Source organism: Coccinella septempunctata, chromosome 1 (assembly GCF_907165205.1).
Source record: "Coccinella septempunctata chromosome 1, icCocSept1.1, whole genome shotgun sequence".
In the NCBI taxonomy this organism is placed as follows: domain Eukaryota; kingdom Metazoa; phylum Arthropoda; class Insecta; order Coleoptera; family Coccinellidae; genus Coccinella; species Coccinella septempunctata.
This window is the reverse complement of record NC_058189.1, coordinates 70,810,931-70,828,960: the sequence shown is the minus strand read 5'-3', so window position 1 is coordinate 70,828,960 and position 18,030 is coordinate 70,810,931. Positions and strand designations below refer to the sequence as shown.

Here is an 18,030-nt window from a genome sequence, read left to right as displayed (position 1 = left end):
AAAGTGTCAACTAGAATGAGTATACAGGGTGAATCTTTGACTCGTACAAATACAGTAAATTCTTGAGGTTAAAAGAAACATTTATTTTCTATACCATTTTTTCCGATTCAGCCCTGATAAAAAGATATTGCCATTTTAAGTTTTCATAATGAGCTGTGACACCACTGGAAAAGCAAAATTACCTTCAGAATAACTAGCTAAATCTGTGACACTATACATCTGTGGATTTTTTAAACAGAATTGCATTCAGCCAAAGTATCCAAGTTTTTTAATTCGATAGATGTTTTTTATTTTTGAACATTTCTACGATTCAGAAACAAAGCAACAATCGATGGAATGGCGACACTCTGGTTCTCCAAGACCTAAGAAGTTTTGTGTCCAAAAATCTGCTGGAAAAGTTCTTGCTTCAGTTTTTGGGATTGTCATGGAGTAATCAAGATTGATTTTTTAGATAAGGGTAAAACAATAACCGGAGATTACTATTCGACATTACTGACTACTCTACGGGAAAAAAATCAAAGAGAAAAGACGCGGAAAGCTATCCAAAGGTGTTTTGTTTCTGTAGGACAACGCCCCTGCATACAAATCTCATGTTGCCATGTAAAAAATTCGTGATTTAGGGTTTGAATTACTAGAAAACCCCCCTTATTCACCAGATTTGGCTTCATCCGATTATCATCTCTTTCCTCAACTGAAAAAAAGTTCAAAAGGTCGTAAATTTCCTTCCAACGAGGATCTAATAAAAGCTATGGAGGTTTGGAGGTCTAGAGACGTTGCAGGTTCACTGTAATAAATGTATCCAATTAGGAGGAGAATATGTTGAGTAATAAAATATTTTGACATTGAAATTTTGTTTGGTTCTATAGTAGGCTAAGAACGTTCCAATATATCCTCGTATATTTGCTTTATACGCACACACAAAATATGGTCCTCATGACACTCAACGTCTTAGCTCTCCCGGAATTGTGCTTTATATGCTAGTGAGTTCAGAAGAGAAAGAGCTACAACCATCGAGGAGGATCGACCAATACGGTTGACTGCACGTCAAATCGCAAGATCTTACAGGATATTTTAAGAAGGCCATTCCTAGTAAGAATGTTTTACAACCTTGTCATTCATCCCATGTCACATTTCAGCAAAAATTCCAATTCAATAGCAGGAAAGCCGGATTGGATTCCTCTTATATCATAATTTCTCCACAAAGTATTTGATAAGTAGTACCCGACTATATTCCATCTGTTTTTCAATCATTCTGAGTCCCAAGCAGCATTTAATTATTCCCCGATATTGAATCCATAAATTTAAATGGGTTTTAAACCGGAACTTCGAAGAAGCGGAGGAGTTTCCATGCCAACCTTGATGGATTACCAAATTTATTCCGAAATACAAATTTTAAGCGATAAAGTCTTATGTACTCGGATAAAAATGGCTTCTCCTGGGTTTTTCTGCAGGGTGGTCCCCATCCACAGACAGAGCGAGATCAACAAGAAACGCAATTTCATAGATGAAGGGCCGTTCCACACAAGAGCACTTCGAACCATATATTTTTTCCCTTTGGACAGCATCCCTTTCAGAAAAACTAATAGCTTCGGAATTTATACCCCTATGCCGATGGAGAAGTGAAGTGGGAGGTTCACTTTGATAGATACCCCACGTTTTATCTCTTCTGCGATATGGGATTATCCAGATTATCTATGATCGAGGAAATAAGGATCACTGGATCTGACGTTTACTGCTGAAACCGATCCTTTTCCGTGGATTTCCCAATAGCAGAAGAACATATAATAATAGTTAAATATAATAAATAACCAGATGTTGAAAGCTTTGGGAGCAAGATCTGTTAAAAGAAGGGGAAGAAATTTGGCGTGGTGGAAAGATATTTTGCAATTAATTTGGTGATGAAGATGCAGAATCTTCAGTCATATTCCTTTTTTTGATATATTATTCCTTAGCTTAAGGAAGGTTGCAAATCAAAACAAGAAGGGGTTAAAGTATTTCATATTAAAAATAATATTTGAAAATTTCCATTGGATTGGCTCTGCCAATTTCTTCTCAGATAATAAATATGAAAATCAATACCTAATATGGGCTTGAAAGATCGTGATAGATTTCTCTTCAAGCCCGTCTTTCCCCATTACAAATTAAATTGTTATGGAGCTGCTGATTTGAGTGAGATACAGTAATTAAGTCGTAAACTTGGAGTGTAGTTCATTGCCGAGTGACAAACAAAAACTATTGTTTCAGCTGTGGAAAACTTCCTGCACTAATCCTTTTATTTATTTTCTTTTACGTTCACTTTACTTTTTCCAATCATTGAAGTTCACTGAGCAACTAATTCAATTGGGAATACGCTGAAGCAATGCAAGATATTTCCCACACATACAATTTTTTCAGGAAATTTATATCGAAAGAAATATTCTTTCAAAACCATTTTCCTTTTTCTAGCGAATAGTGAATGAGCCTTTAGAATTTTAGATTCTCAAGAATCGACTAGATTTTCCTAGTTTTCTTTGTGCCAAAGCTGGGTCATTCAATCGTGATATCTAGGTCGTATACCGGGAACTACGGGACGAATCGATGAAAAACGGATTTTCATCTGCCGGAATATGGATGGCGCTGCTGATTCTGATATTGATTCGTTTTTGACCTTTCCGGACTGCAGGGTTTTCCACTAGATGTCAGAACGGAACGTTTTACTGGCCTGAGTTTCCGTTTGATTCTGGAAGCAGCAATCCACTGCAAAAAATTTGCAAAAAATAGAACCTAAGATCTCAAATATTTGCAATCTTTGAAAAATACCATTTCGCAGATGAAATTTCAAACGAAGGGAGATAGGCTTTCGAGTATACTTGCAATGCATTTAAGGTATTCGAAAACCTTTATTTTGATACCAAGCTTTCACATATCTGACGCTGTTTACGAGAAAATCGAATTTTTTGTTTTTCCACTTTTCATTTTCGAGTTGACTTCGAAGAGCTCTCTGGAGTGCAATTCTTTATTGAATCATCAACTGTTTGGCTTATGGAATCTACAAAACAACTTTCATGCACTCTGTATCCTGGGACAGTAATAGAACACCCTGATTTTCAGGCAGAGTAGTAGATAGGTCATTTTAGGGGGGTCTAACCCCTTGCTCATTTTTGACCCAAAAAATCAAGATTTTCGAAATCGAGTTTTGTGCTTGGGTGGAAGACTTGACAATGTTCATTTTGAAACTGAAAATTCCAATTGGATCAGACGAATAATACAGGAGATATCGCAGATTGAAAATTGCAATTTTTGAAAAATGCCATTTCCGAGATGAAAATCTAAACGAACGGAGATAGGCTTTCGAAATTGCTTGCAATAGATTCAGCGTATTCCAAAACCCATATTTTCATACCAGAATTTCAAATATCTGGTCCAGTTTAGGAGAAAATAATTTTTTTTTTGTTTTTCCTCGTTTCATTTTCGAGTTGACTTCGAAGAGCTCTCTCTAGTGCAATTCTCTATTGAATCATCAACTGTTTGGTTTTATAGAATATTCGAAACAAATTCTATGCACTCCAAATATGTCTGAAAATTTCATCCATCTCGGCGCAACCGTTCTGTCTTGACGAATTTTTAACTGAATCCACCTTTTTCAGAATTTTTGGAAGGTCAGATTGCGAGTCGTTTATCTCTCAATAAAAGTAACCGTAGATGGAAATTTGATACATATTCTGGAAGAGCAACTCTTCTAGTAATACATCTGAGAATTTCATCCATCTAGGTGCAACCGTTCGGTCTTGACGAATTTTTAACTGTACCCATCTTTTTCAGGAATTCAGGAATTTTCAGCTTTCGAGTCGTTTATCTCTCAATAAAAGTAACCGTAGATGGAAATGTGATACATATTCTGGAAGAGCAACTCTTTTAGTAATAAATCTGAGAATTTCATACATGTCGATGCAACCGTTCCGTGTTGACGAATTTTTAACTGAACCACCAACTGTATGGTTTTGTGGAACTTACACGACAACCCCGTTACCCTCCATATCCTAAGACTCTAGAACAACCTGATTTTTAGACAATGTGGCGTTTGAGGTAGATTGCTAAAAGTTAATTTTTTCACAAATGTAAAATACTATGAAATCATAGAAAAATTTACTAATACTGAAGACGGCGTTTGTCCTAATAGTCTCTTTAGAAAACACCAAAATAGATCTGTGTAAGAATCACTCCCCAATCTTCGATATATGACGATCTTCTTCCTCAAGAACACGAAATCCAGGTCAGGTACGATCCAGCATTCAACAAAAACCACCTAACAATGATGTTTTATTTATAAAACTCAATGGAGTGTGTGGCCGTCTACCTAGTATTAGACTTGACCGGTCTAATTTTAACCGGGACTCTAGAATAAGGCGACAGTGATCTTTCGACAAATATATTAACCGTTACTGAATTCTCTCTAGTTTCAGCTGATTCAGTCTGTTCGTGGGAAATTTCGAATTCGCAATAAAGTGGTTATCTCAATTGAACGCGTCCAACTTGTTTCGTGATTCTACGAGCAAATGGTGCTAAATTTAACATTTTTCGGAGGGATCTCAACTCTGACCACGCTTTGTAATTGAAGTGACTTTTTCTCTTATTCCTATATCAAACTCCATGAAGATGCAGGGAAAAATTATCTCTTATATGACTATGAAGTTTCCTTCTCGTTACTGAAGATAGAGGGATGAGTGATTTATGAGTTCATAACTGCTTTTGAATAAAGATATTCAACCATGAGCTTGAGTGAGTTTCGGTGTTCAACATCGGAATGGTTCTCAACGTAAAGCATCGAAAATCAATGAGAACAGAAGGTACCAGATGTGTATTTCGGGAAATTTCGATGAAAGATGTACCTACCTATTTAATTGAAATAAGCTCTGGAAATTTAGCGTCAGTCAAGAAAGGATAAGAAGTAAAATAAGTAGGAGCATAACTTGCTAAGTATTTCTAGGACTGACTCATTCAGAGAATATTCATTGAAAGAAGGCGAAACAGTCGTCACTCAGTGTCACTAAGCTGCGTTCTGCTTAAAATAAACATCCCAGTAATCACTTCACAATATCAAGCCATAAAAATGACGCAATAATCCTTGTAATTGATTGATTTTAAGGATTTAATTGATACATGGAATTTCTTTCTTCAGATATAGCAAATAAAACGTAACTCACAAAATTCATATCCTTACTCAGGTACAATTTCGAAGGAAAATGCTCCATTTTTATTTTAAATGATGCAATTTTTCATACAGGTGGAGTTTGTCATGTTCTTTAACGAAGGTACCTTTCCTTTTTTTATATATTTGTAGATCAGTGAGCTGATTTTTAGTAGGGATTGATGTTTTTTAAGTGTTATCGAAAACATGCCATTTTCATATGCTGCTGATTGAAAACTAACGAAAGAACATTTCAGTAATTTTCGTAATTGTATTGTATTTCAGGTAAAATCAATTATACCCTAAGAAAGAGGCATGTTGAAGCACTTCATCAATCCATTCCGAGTATTTTATTAACGTTTCAAGTTCAACAATTTTAATCTTTTCGAGCATTTTTCTTCAAAATAGTAAATAGGCGAAGATAAGTATATGGATTTTGTGCGGTACTTCTTACTCACTCTGTATAATACTAACTAGCCCAGCTTGCAATGATTTTTCCACTCTACCAAAACAGTTCGTCGCCCTTATTTTCTAAAATAAGCCATGAAAGTTTGGAAAAAACGGTGAAACTTCCACATTTAAAATTTAAAATTCCATGTATTTTTGTTTCTCCAGAATTCATGGTGTTTTGTGAAACATCTTGCTCAAATTCTGAATCAATCGAACAACGGTATTAGCAGCTGCAAGAATTTGACAACGAAACTGCACAAGCTACACATCTCGAAATAAATCTATCTTTGATCTTATCACTCCAAAAAATTTTCACAACGTGAAATAGTTGGCGTGGATTCAACATCATTAGTCGTACGAAAATCATCATTAATTCGACCTCAAACATAATTTTAGAGCACGTTTAATTTGCGCATGTTTCCGTTTGATAATTGAATTAAATACTGGGAATAAAATTTTAACCTTTATGTGCTCAACTGTGTAACGATAGTGCCAATGTTTGTTCTCCTAGTGGAATTGATATGTTAATTATTCAAGAAATGTTCGAAAACTTGACGATTCCTCCCCAATACTAATCATTTAGTCATTGAGTGATTGAAAAATACTAATTACGAAACCTCTTCATCAGTTCAATAAGGGTAATTAGAAAAATGTACTTCTCGTTCTAAGTTGCAGATTGGTGGCATTGAATCAATTTGTTTATATACTTTATTTTGTTTCCTTTATTTTGAGGTGTGTAATTTAAATTTCTTTTTTCTCTGATAGAGTCTTAATTTGAATTTTATTCTAGTGACCCTATCAGTCGAATACTTAACAATTTTAACTGTTAAACTTGTTAATTTATGAGTCCTGAGACTCACTCTCCTGGGTATATCTTATGTCAGGTTATTTGGACGATTTCAAGAAAAAACTTGGCACGAAGAAACGTGAGAATTGAATTTCCCCATCGGATCGGGTGGCGTTTTCCAAACATCGATAAGATCCTGTGTGACTTTAATCCCCCAGTGATAGACCGATATGTCACAATATCCGTGAACCAATAAAACTGTCCCCAGCTAGTGCAACGTGATATTTTGATGTGGAGTTGTGTGTTCTGGAGGACAGCATGTCATGGCCTATCTTAGCGCCGGTCACGGGTCTGGAAAGAGGAACTACTCACCGAACGTCGTCAAACAGGAAAGGTAGGAAAGGTAAATATAATAATTCGTCGATTGCTTTTTGTCCTCACGTTGTTGTATCTGTATTAATCTTGATTGAGGGAGAATACAGCGAAGTGAAAGTGGAGTAACTTATACAGGGTGTCTGTTAACAAATGCGAAGGACTGGAGATGATTCCTTGATGAAAATAAGCAGGGGTAGTTCCTATAAATTTTTTTTGAAATCGACCTCCCTCCCAAGATACAGCCCTTGGAAGGCGATGACGAGTTGACTGTTTTTAATTATTTTTACTGGTTCTAAGAAACACTGAGTCATAAAACTATACATAATATGAAGCACTAAGTAGATGTTACTCACACAAGTTTTTCAGATCTCATAACTTTATTATTACGGTTAAAAATAACCAACCCTTATGATTTTCCTTCGAGAATTGTTTTCGTGTGATAGATTTTCGAAAAATGAAATTCATTTATGGTTTCCCATTCAATTCTGGAGAAAAAAAGTCTCCTGCAGAATTTCGATACAGTAGATACCTTTCCCGGAATAAATAAAAACTTACAAGCAGTATACGAAGTTCTATGAAGCAGAGAGTTGATGCATATATTTTAGCAGGATGTAGTCATTCTATGGAGCACTTATACGATGAAATGCTTACTGCTTGTAAGTTTGTACTTATTCCGAGAAAAGTATCGACTGTATCGAAATTTTACGAGAGACTTTTTTTATCCAGAATTGAATGGAAACCATAGTAGAATTTAATTTTTCGAAAATCTATCTATTTTTGAGGGAAAATCACAGTGGCGGCTCGTGATCTAGTTCACTAGGGGGCTACTTTTAGAATAATAATAAAAATATAAAATTTTAAAACCAGTTTTCCGCAAAATTTGATGCAATTTATAATTCTTTTCAAAACATACCTGTTCTTATCTACTTGCTCGTTGTACTTAATAATATTATTCCGGTAAGCTGAATCTAATTGAGCAGCGATATAAGTCGTAACCAGAAAAGCTAATTCTGTCGAACAATTTACATGCTTGGCAGATAGCATGCTTCTTAATTATTTCATTAAGGTGCTTCAAATCTCTAAATCCTGCCCTTGCCCATACGTTATCACTTGTTATACACTTGTCTTGAGATCATAAGTTATGAGATCTGAAAAACTTGTGTGAGTAACATCTACTTAGTGCTTCATATTATGTATAGTTTTGTGATTCAGTGTTTCTTAGAACCAGCAAAATTGATGTCAACTCCGATCGCCTTCCAAAGGCTGTATCTTGAAAGGGAGGTCGATTTCGAAAAAAAAATTATAGGAACTACCCCTGCTTATTTTCATCGAGGAATCATCTTCCTAAGTCCTTCGCATTTGTTTAGAGACACCTTGTATGTGAAAATTTATTCAGCAGATGATTCTGGAGGTTTTTAAAATTTTCGATAATAATTGATTATTATAAAGGGTGAATCTTTAACTCGTGAAAATATTTAAACAGTAGATTCTTGAGGTCAAATGAAAAACTTTTTTCCTTTATTATTTTTGGCGAATCAGCATCGGTTTAAAAGATACAGGCTGTTGAAAAATCATGAGAAAATGTTATTTTTAGTTCTATCTCACAAAGAGTTTTATGGAATGAAATGAATTTTGGAATACAGTTTATCATTTATTCGAAAAAATACCAAAAATTCAAGGAACCCAACTCTTGAAACTAAGTTGGACAATATCTAATGAATATCTGAACGTTTTGTAAAATAAAAGTATTCTTCATTTATTATTTTCTCGTATTATGCGTTGTTTTCCAGTAATTTGATATTCATAAATGAAAAATTGCTGTGATATTCGGAAAACTGGTTACTTTGACCGAATGCAAATCTTTCAAAAAGATCCACAGATGTGTTTTGCCACAGATTTAGATAGTTTTCTGTAAGTAGTTCCGTTTTACCAGGGTGGCACATCTCATTAGGAAAACTTGCTGGCTATATCTTTTCATCAGGGCTGCATCGGAATAAATGATATAGGAAAAAAGCGTTTCTTTTTACCTCAAGAATTTTTACTGTTAGAATATTTGTAAGAGTCGGAGAGTCGCCCAGTTAATAGCCCTCCAAAGATGGCCCCTAACTTTTTTCTGAAAAACCAGAAAACTGACAGAGATTCTATAATGTCTGCATCATAGCCGCCTTCTTATGTGAATTTGATTAAGAAGATAATTCCAGTTTTTTTCAAAAACTGTTCAAAAAACTATTTTTCGACAATCAATCACCTCTTGAAATTTTTCGCAACTGTTCAGTTACACCCTGTTTTTCATTTGACACCAGTGAAACATCCGAAACACCGGAACAAGGCAACATCCCACGACTGAAAACTGAATCTCTCCTACTGATATTGTCAAAGGAAATGGCTGCGAGATTAATGAATGTTTTGTCGACAATCCGAAACTTTACAGAGTTGAACATCCGTTTATTCCTGTTCCAGTGGTCCGGCAAATGGATTTCGTTGATGGAAACAGCGAAATTAAAAAGGGAAACAGATTCCATCTGAACGACTTCGGAGCTCTAACAATTCATTAAAAAATCTACTTCCTGATTGAATTTTCGTCGGTGCAGAAATGTCAGGTTGGCAGATTTCACGCAAAGATTGTTGGGGTATTTCTGCTTTGAATCTTTGTGGCGAGAATAATTTCTATTGGAGATTCGAAAAATAAATGGTTTTACCTTCTGGTCCAGGGATATTTTTCACTACTTACTTAGATACCTATCCATATTTCCGAAAGAAGAAATTTTTTGTCTACGATTTTTTTCAATATGCACGCAATGTTATTCAATCTGATAGATTTTGTTGAGTGGGAAAATTCAACTGATTAAAGTAGTATTAGGGTGATATTTAGAATATCCAAAATAGATTATGGTATCTCAAGAATAAAATGTAATGGGATTGTAAAGGAATAAAAAAAAATTTAAATCGGGATTTTATTCCACCACGATGACTCATGAATTCGAGGGAATACATAATACGGATAAAATGAATTGCGCCTAATGCATTAGTCCGCCCTTTGCAATTCTGCCTCCCAAATGTAATCGTAGTCTGATCTGTATCTGTATCTGTTATGCAGATGAGATCCAAATATCCAGAACAACGGGGCTTTTCCAACGTTTAATACGATTCGTTCATCCCCCTCATTGTCTTATCGATACTGACTCAATGGTACATTTTTTCAGGAAAAATCTGTAATATAGATAGACGTCATTCGACCAGAGTACTCTGTGGAGGTCGGTTATTGCTATCAGGCCAATAGAATGCAGAATACTCATTATTTTCTCCATTTTACTGGAGAATATTCCTACATGCTCCAACTGTTTCAAGGTTAATTTATGCTTCGTTCATTTTGACCCCTCAAATCGGCAAATTATTGTAAATATAGACTGTCGTAATATCACAAAGCAACAGCAGGACCCTTTTACAAGTATGATGACATTGTGATACTGAAAAATCCAAAAAAAACTTGTGGAAAAGGCATCAATGTTTACACTTGTTGGTTCCGAAGCCTTCTAAGAGGTTCTCATCAGTGTCAGAGGTGCAGTAAGACATCTAGAGATTAGAGAACCCTTTGGGGAAGGACAACAGGGTCACCACGACAAGAAGTTTCTACAGCTGTGACTCTGTTGATACAAACACTGCCCGGTAAGAATGAAACAGCCGAAGCTGTCAGCAATATACGAGGATATATTGAAAAATTGTTAGCCTAATATAAAACCAAACAAAATTTCAATGTCAAAATATTTTATTACTCAACATATTCTCTTCTTAATTTGAAACATTTATTACAGCGAACCTGCAACGTCTCTGGACCTTTCAAAAAAAATGTTCCTCCTTGCTCTGCAAACCAGACTTCCACAGCTTTCATTACCTACTCGTTGGAAGAAAATTTACAACCTTTAAACTTTTTTTCAGTTGAGGAAAAAGATTATAGTCGAATGGAGCCGAATCTGGCGAATAAGAGGAGTGCAAACCCTAAATCACGAATTTTTTGCATGGCAACATGAGATTTGTGTGCAGGGGCGTTGTCCTGCAAAAACAAAACACCTTTGGATAGATTTCCGCGTTTTTTTTTTTTAATTTTTACCCGTAGAGTGGTCAGTAATGTCGAATAGTAATCCCCGGTTATTGCTCTATCCTTAAGCAAAAAATCAATCCTGATTACTCCATGGCAATCCCAAAAAAACTGAAGCTAGAATCTTTCCAGCAGATTTTTGAACATGAAACTTCTTAGGTCTTTGGAGAACCAGAGTGTCGCCATTCCATCGATTGTTGCTTCGTTTCTGGATCGTAGAAATATACCCAAGTCTCATCCATAGTAACAATTCGGTTTAAGAAGTCTACATCGTTTTCAAATCGAGCACAGATCGATCGCGATGCTTCTACCCTTGCAAGCTTTTGGTCAACATTCAATCATTTGGAGATCCATTTTACAGCAATTTTTCCCATGTTTAAATTGACGTGAACTATATGATGAACAGGTTCGTATGAAATATTCAGTGCTTCAGATATCCGTTTTAGTCCAATTCGACGTCATGTCATGTCATGAACTGCATCGATATTTTCGGGGACTGACACAGAAACTGGCCTTCCATCATCTTCAATGGAAAATTTACCTCTTTTGAAGCTTGCAGTCCAATTTTTCACGGTCGCATACGAAGGACATTGATCACCAAGGGTATTAAGCATATCTTCGTAAATCTTCTTAGCTCTTGACCATTTCAAATACAGGTACTCGATGATGGCACGATACTCCAATTTTTCGATTTTCACAATTTCGGTGGACAACAGCTTTCTTTTAATCTATTCCGTAACTCTGGTTTACTTTTTTGACCTCAAACTTCACACTGGCACTTCTAATGAGTTATTGTTCGTTGCTATGGTAACGCAATATTTTTTTATGCATGGAACTGGTCTAGGCTAACTAGATATCAATACATCTTCGTATGTAAACTTACGCAATCTCAGCCAATAAAAATTGAATATCGTCTAAACCCTAGTTTAGGGGAAAATGTTCCAGATGTTCTAGGAAACTGGCAATATTTGTGTAAGGCAATTTCGTCTTAATAGTCATATAATTACGTATAGTATCTGCAGTTTCTCGACCTCCCTTGCTCTGGAATCTTATATAATTTTCTCATATCAGTGGTGCAAATGTCTTCAGACTTCCTCATTAATATGTGGAAAAAGTTGAGGCGCATCATCGATTTCCAGTTGGCCACATTGCGGTGTTCTCCAGGCGTAGGTAATCCAGTTTTTGGCGAGCAGGGTTAGGCACGTGGGGGGCCACGACGGGTGGGCGTCGAGTACGGTAGGTTAGGGGGTACGTGTAGACGACTGACGATCGATGACGAGCGAGCGTCGCATCGGGGAGTGTCAGAAATTGATGCATATCCGGATTTCGCAATAACGACGCCCGGTCAAGGATTTTCCAATGATTTATGGGCCCCGTATCTATCCATCAGCCTCTAAACTATTCGTGGAATGCAATCAATCGATTCTATCATAATAGCCATTAGCCATAGGTAGTTCTATTCGCGGTTTTTAAAGCACCGTATCATGTAGGTAATTATTGACGAGAAGCATTTGTACGAGTTGACATTAGAAGTGCTACACTAGGAAAAATAACTTCGTGAAATTCAATCATCAAATGTGGCCAATTTGTTGCCAAAGAATGAAAATTGCACTGTTAATCCTTTTAGATGTAACGATCCTAATGTCACTGAGTATATGATGTTGAGAGATGCATAAAAATTCAAGAACATGCTGCCTTCCTCAATAAATTTCTATGATACTGATTCCAAATGGTCTCAAATTCCCTTTCTATACGAAGTATTAATAAATACTGATGTGCCCCAGATCTCAAGTCTTAGGACTCCATGTGTCTTTCTCTTGTTACAATGAAGTTACAATCTTGGACTGGTTGATGTGAAACAATTGAAGAAACAATATAGGTCCAGGAAACTCTGATTGGATTCAACGTGTACCAAACATCATGTATGCTATGTCACAATTTAGAGGTACCAGATGATAACTGAAGACGGGCCTGATGTTTTTCCGTTGAGGAATAAGCGGAGGCTTGGTATACTGAAAACGCCCCCTCATAAGGCTGTATACTTTCAAGACTCTACGCCAAGTTATTTCACGGTGATCGCCAAAACAAATAAAAACCATTCATTTCATTCCTTCTGGAAGTAAGTTCCTTATTTGTTCTTTGATGAGTTGGGAAAAAACATTGAATCCCTGCTTGCATGTTCGGTGCGTTGGTGGAAAATCTTTTTAAAATATCTAGAATATTTCTTGAATTGAATTGATGTGGCCGATATTTGATGGAAATCCATATTTGAACTGAAAACAAATTGTATGATTCTCACAAAAATGAATTTTTACTACATACGACACATGTTTCGCTGTCACAATAGAATCTTCAGGTGGGTAAAAATAAACTGAACAATGTTCAGGGATTTTTGAAATCAAAAGAAACACTTTTTCTTTACCATTTTTTCCCGAATCTCTTCTGTTAAAAGATAAAGACTGTTGAAAGACCATTAAAAAAATGTTCTTTTTGGTTTTATCTCACAAACGATTTCATCGAATGAATTGAGTTTCGGAATACAGTTCTTCATTTATTTGATGAATATTTTTCTAACACAAGATATCACCCACGTCTTCCAGTTTTCTCATTATGACCATCACGTACCATAAAAATACCAAAAATTCAAAGAACCCAACTCTTGAAACTAAGTTGGACGCTATCTAATGAATATTTGAACGTTTTTTGAAATGAAAGTATTCTTTATAGTTTCTCGTATAATACGCCGCTTTCGAGTAATTCATGTTCAAAAAATTAAAAAGTATCTGTGAATTTTGAAAAATTGGGTACTATGGCTGAATAGAACTCTGTTTAAAAGATCCACAGATGTGTAGCGTCACAGATGTAGATATTCTGAAGATAATTTTGTTTTTCCGGGGGTGGCACAGCTTATTATGAATACTTAAAATGGCTTTATCTTTTTATCAGTGCCGAATCGGAAAAATGGTATGGTAAACAAGTGTTTTTTTGACCTCAAGTCTAGGGGAAGTCCGGGAGACTTGCTCAGGTAGGAGACTTGAACCAACTCAAATATTTCAATTCAAATTTCGCGCTACCGGTATCGTGAATAGCTTGCGACATACTACGAGTATGTCGCAAGCAAGGCCCAACTAGTGGCGGCTCCATTTTGGCCGCCATCAGAACAGTTCGGGAGTGAGAGGGTTGAACGTAATTTTGTTGTAAGGAAGTAAGACATTGAATAATTTTTGTTTGTTACACTGTCTGAAAAGTTTAATAGGTGCGAGGTGTAATATAGTTTCATTGCTTTCATTGATTAATATCGTTTTACAAACGATGAACCTTTTTAATAATAGTTGTGAAAGTTTCAAGAAAACATCTGTTGAATAGACTGAAAGAGGGTGCGGTAGACTTGACCTATGCTATGGTCGGGACACATAATCAGTGGTACAAGTTTCCCGCACTGAGCTAAGATAAGAGTTTGCTTCAAAAAAAGAAATTTGAATAATAGAAATAAATATAAAGAATATATAAAGCTTCAAAAAATTAAAGAACATCTCGGAAATAAGGCAGAGTGACTATGAAATATAAAATATGTATTTCATACGCTGATACATTTGATGATGAAAACATAGACATAGACAATCGTTGGTCATTGGTAATTGTTCTCTTTAAATGTTTTTTCTGATAAACAGACTTATGGTCAAGTATATCTCTAGCTCCCTGTTCAACTGTCCTATAGGTTAGGGAGCCAATTTTCGGTTCTTAAAAAAAGAATTGCTGTACTCAAAATGTTCATCTCACCATCACTCTACTATTATCTATCGTTACCTATTTGGGCATGAAATCTTCACGCAAAAAAATGAGTTGCTACCATTTACAGATACAACTAAAGTGGCTTCATAGTGAAAAGGGGTTCAACATTGTGAGGGTACTTGAACAGTGTAACCATTTCAGGGCTGTAGTTGATGTATTTCATCATGATGACAAATTGTCAATAAAGTGTCAGAAGTTTTTTGAATTTCTTCCCCGTTTTTTCAATTTTCTACTGAATAATCACTGGTATATCTATGGGAGATGATTCCCCAATATAAGGGTCCTGTAGCGTTCCTCGAACAACTGAAGAATAGAAGAATCATCACTTGGAAGACTGGACCTGGTCGAAAGACCCTCCCAGTCAAAAGCAAGATTTGGCTATTATTAATTTGAGTACTGAAGGCATTTCTAACGACGAGGGTGATCCTCCACCAAGATCAGCAGAAGATTTTTGACGCAGAGATGATATTCCTCCCAATGCAATTGAAAAACAAGTTATGTACCTATCATTATTTATTTTTTTCTTCAGTCATCATCAAGTCTTGAAATAAATTTGGATGAAGGCTTTATTATTCGCCTTTTTTCTCGTTCTGTTTCTTTGTTTCAGATATTATGTCGAAATGGAAAGAGGATAAAGAAATTTTTATGTCATTGGAAAGGAAGCCCTTCCGTATTAAAAGCTTATTCTGTAAACAAATTTGTCATCACTACACTTCTCAGGGGGAGACAGGGTTTTTTTACTGAGGTTTTTCCCTAAGCTCTTGTATCATACTCTAAATTGTATGGTACCCCGTTACACTAACCTTTGCTAAAACTCATACATATGCTATATTATTTGATAACTAAAAATGTATTGCTGACATTCAAAAGAATATATATATATATCATGATGAGAAAAAAGTTAAGAAGTGTTTGAGATATTACTTTTTGGGATTTTCAAATGATAGGGAGGGGGAAACCATGTAGTGGACAATGCAATGTGTATGTTTTTTCTTTTTTTTATCTTTCTATAATATCGAATTTATAATAGTTTAGTTTGAATTATTGTTATGTTGAACTGTTGAAATATTTGTACGAGTTAAAATTTATCCCTGTATATATGGTTAAAGAATTGGTTGTGTATCATTCGTAGTGGTATCCCTTGGTGAAAAAAATTATCGTTTCTCATCGTAACTTAAACAACTAGAAATTATTTTCAATCAATTCATTAACTCTGGGTGTTTTGTTTTCTATGTCACTTAGTACATCTTCATTGTTGCGTCACACCCAAAATCACCTTTCGTGGTTACTGGATGCAACCCTCAAGTACCCACAGGCCCTGACCCCGTCGTTCAGTTTCCAACTGAAGCTAATAATGTTTCCCATTTGGCTCAAAATCATCCCTCGCTCTCCTTTCCAGGGCGCAATTAAAAGTTATAATTTCGTTATATTTTTCCTTCACTCATCAACTTTTTGCACTAATCCCAAACTCACCAACGCCGCCGTGCAATGTTACCAGAATAATTCCGACAAATTAGCAGTTGCAAAACTTTTTTAAATCGGTTCCTTCCCCGTGCCGCCCGGCCTAATCCACCCCTTCTTCGGCACCACCACCATCGCCGTCGAGTCGCTGGCGTCGTCAGAGCAGTGTGCGGCGGGCACTCGGGCCGAATGGGCGGCCCGGCAAAGATGCCCAAAGCTCGTGCCACCCTCGAGGCCGACATCCACGGCGGTGGTAACCTCTACCAGCCACGCAGGAGAAGACAACGCAGAAGGTTAGATCAAAAGGCTTGGACAACACCACCTGCCTGCCGCTGACGCTTGCCCCAAGGCCCGACCCCGCTTTACTCAGTGTCGACATGTTTTTCGGACTTGTGGAATCTTCTTTCCTTTTTTTTTGGAGAAAGAGCGTTGCATTTCTCGCTGTAGTGTGTAGTTTTCACGATATTGAAGGATCCTTTGGTTCCATTCGTGAGTAGATCAGAATACTAGGTTAAAACATAAGACGATTGTGAGAATACACAGAGAGTCTCTTGATTTAGACCTTTTTTCTGCGCCCACTTTTGATGCTGAGTTCGTCAAACTTGGTATCTCAAATTCCTCGGATCGTCATCGAATAATAACATGTAGATTATTCTGAAAAATATCGATTTTGAACATGGTTTCATCAGCCTTCTCTCTTCCTTTCTGAAATGGAGCTAACTCTTCAAGGACCACGAATTTGTGAGCACTATGAATATTTTATTTTCATAGTATTTAATGAAACAACAATTCTTCTCTATAGGTCTTATATCCATTGTTTGGAAAATTTCCCATCAGTAAAAAAAACCTTAACATCCGGAAATGATTGTCATGTATATCCCTCTATAAGATTCTTCTTTCTGTTATCATTTTCCAAGACCAAAAAGTAATATCTTCCCTCTTTTCTATAACTATTTCCACATTTCTTCTACATTCTTTCCATTTCATCAACTTCTTTTCTACTCTGACTCTTCTATTCCTAAATATAAGGTTGAGAAAGTACAAATTGCTATCTATAGTGATTCTGTAAGGATTATTGATCTGATGGATGTTTTCAATCCGAATCATGATCTGTTATAAAAGTGTCTACAAAATTCTCGAATACTTAATCATATTTTTATTATCTCCAAAGAGTGTACAAGAAAAATCAATTAATAGAAGTGGTTGTTGTTATACTTAATATTAGTAGGTTTACTCAAATGTCAGTAGTTATAAGAATTTCGCGATATATCCATATAAAAGTTGTAAAATCAATAATAATTTGCAACGCTCGTAAAATGACAAAAATTCTTTGGAATTCCACACGTCCTTACATCGATAACTGTACGAAAGAAGCTTATTAGTTTTAATGGCACAAATTTAATTGCTGTCAATATATCTCGACATTTACCCCACCTACAAACGCTTTTGAAACGCTTTTTGACCCACCCAGCTTTGAATGTAAACCATACTTGATATTAATGGAAATACAGATGTTCTGATGAGATGATAATTTATTGTTGTAGATTAGAATTGATCCAAAACAATACAAACCGAATGAATGATGAGCTATTAAATTTTTTACAGATATACCTAAACCAAAAAGAAAATTTTAATCAAATCTACATTTTGTACAATTGTAAATCTGTTATATTTCTCTCTTATTCATCATAAAAGTATTCTTATCTCCGAACAGTGCATAGTTTTCAGAGGAATAAAAATTATTCTCGTCTACATGAGATAATCCAGTTGGCCAAATATTATTTGTTGAGATAACAAATCATATTCAATCAACACTCAACTGATCGTACTTTTCGAGAGAATGTTAATTTTATTCATAAACTCTATATAATAAAGGATTTTTGAAATACGTAGGCACAAGGT

At 35.8% G+C, this 18,030-nt stretch overlaps 1 protein-coding gene across 3 annotated transcripts in view; it reads left to right on the top strand.

Annotated features, from left to right (window-relative positions):
• LOC123308452 (potassium voltage-gated channel protein Shaker) overlaps nt 1–18,030 on the top strand; it is a 166,529-nt gene that overhangs the window by 54,047 nt on the left and 94,452 nt on the right. Inside the window, exon 1 of one of the 3 annotated variants that reach the window (XM_044891133.1) lies at nt 6,497–6,798. The exons of 1 other annotated variant lie outside the window; for it this stretch is intronic. In XM_044891133.1, the coding sequence (XP_044747068.1) occupies nt 6,728–6,798 (71 nt within the window). In that variant the 5' untranslated portion in view covers nt 6,497–6,727. Of the gene's footprint in view, nt 1–6,496; nt 6,799–16,313; nt 16,422–18,030 lie in introns of those variants that run through there. One more of the 3 variants, XM_044891119.1, reaches the window with a different exon arrangement.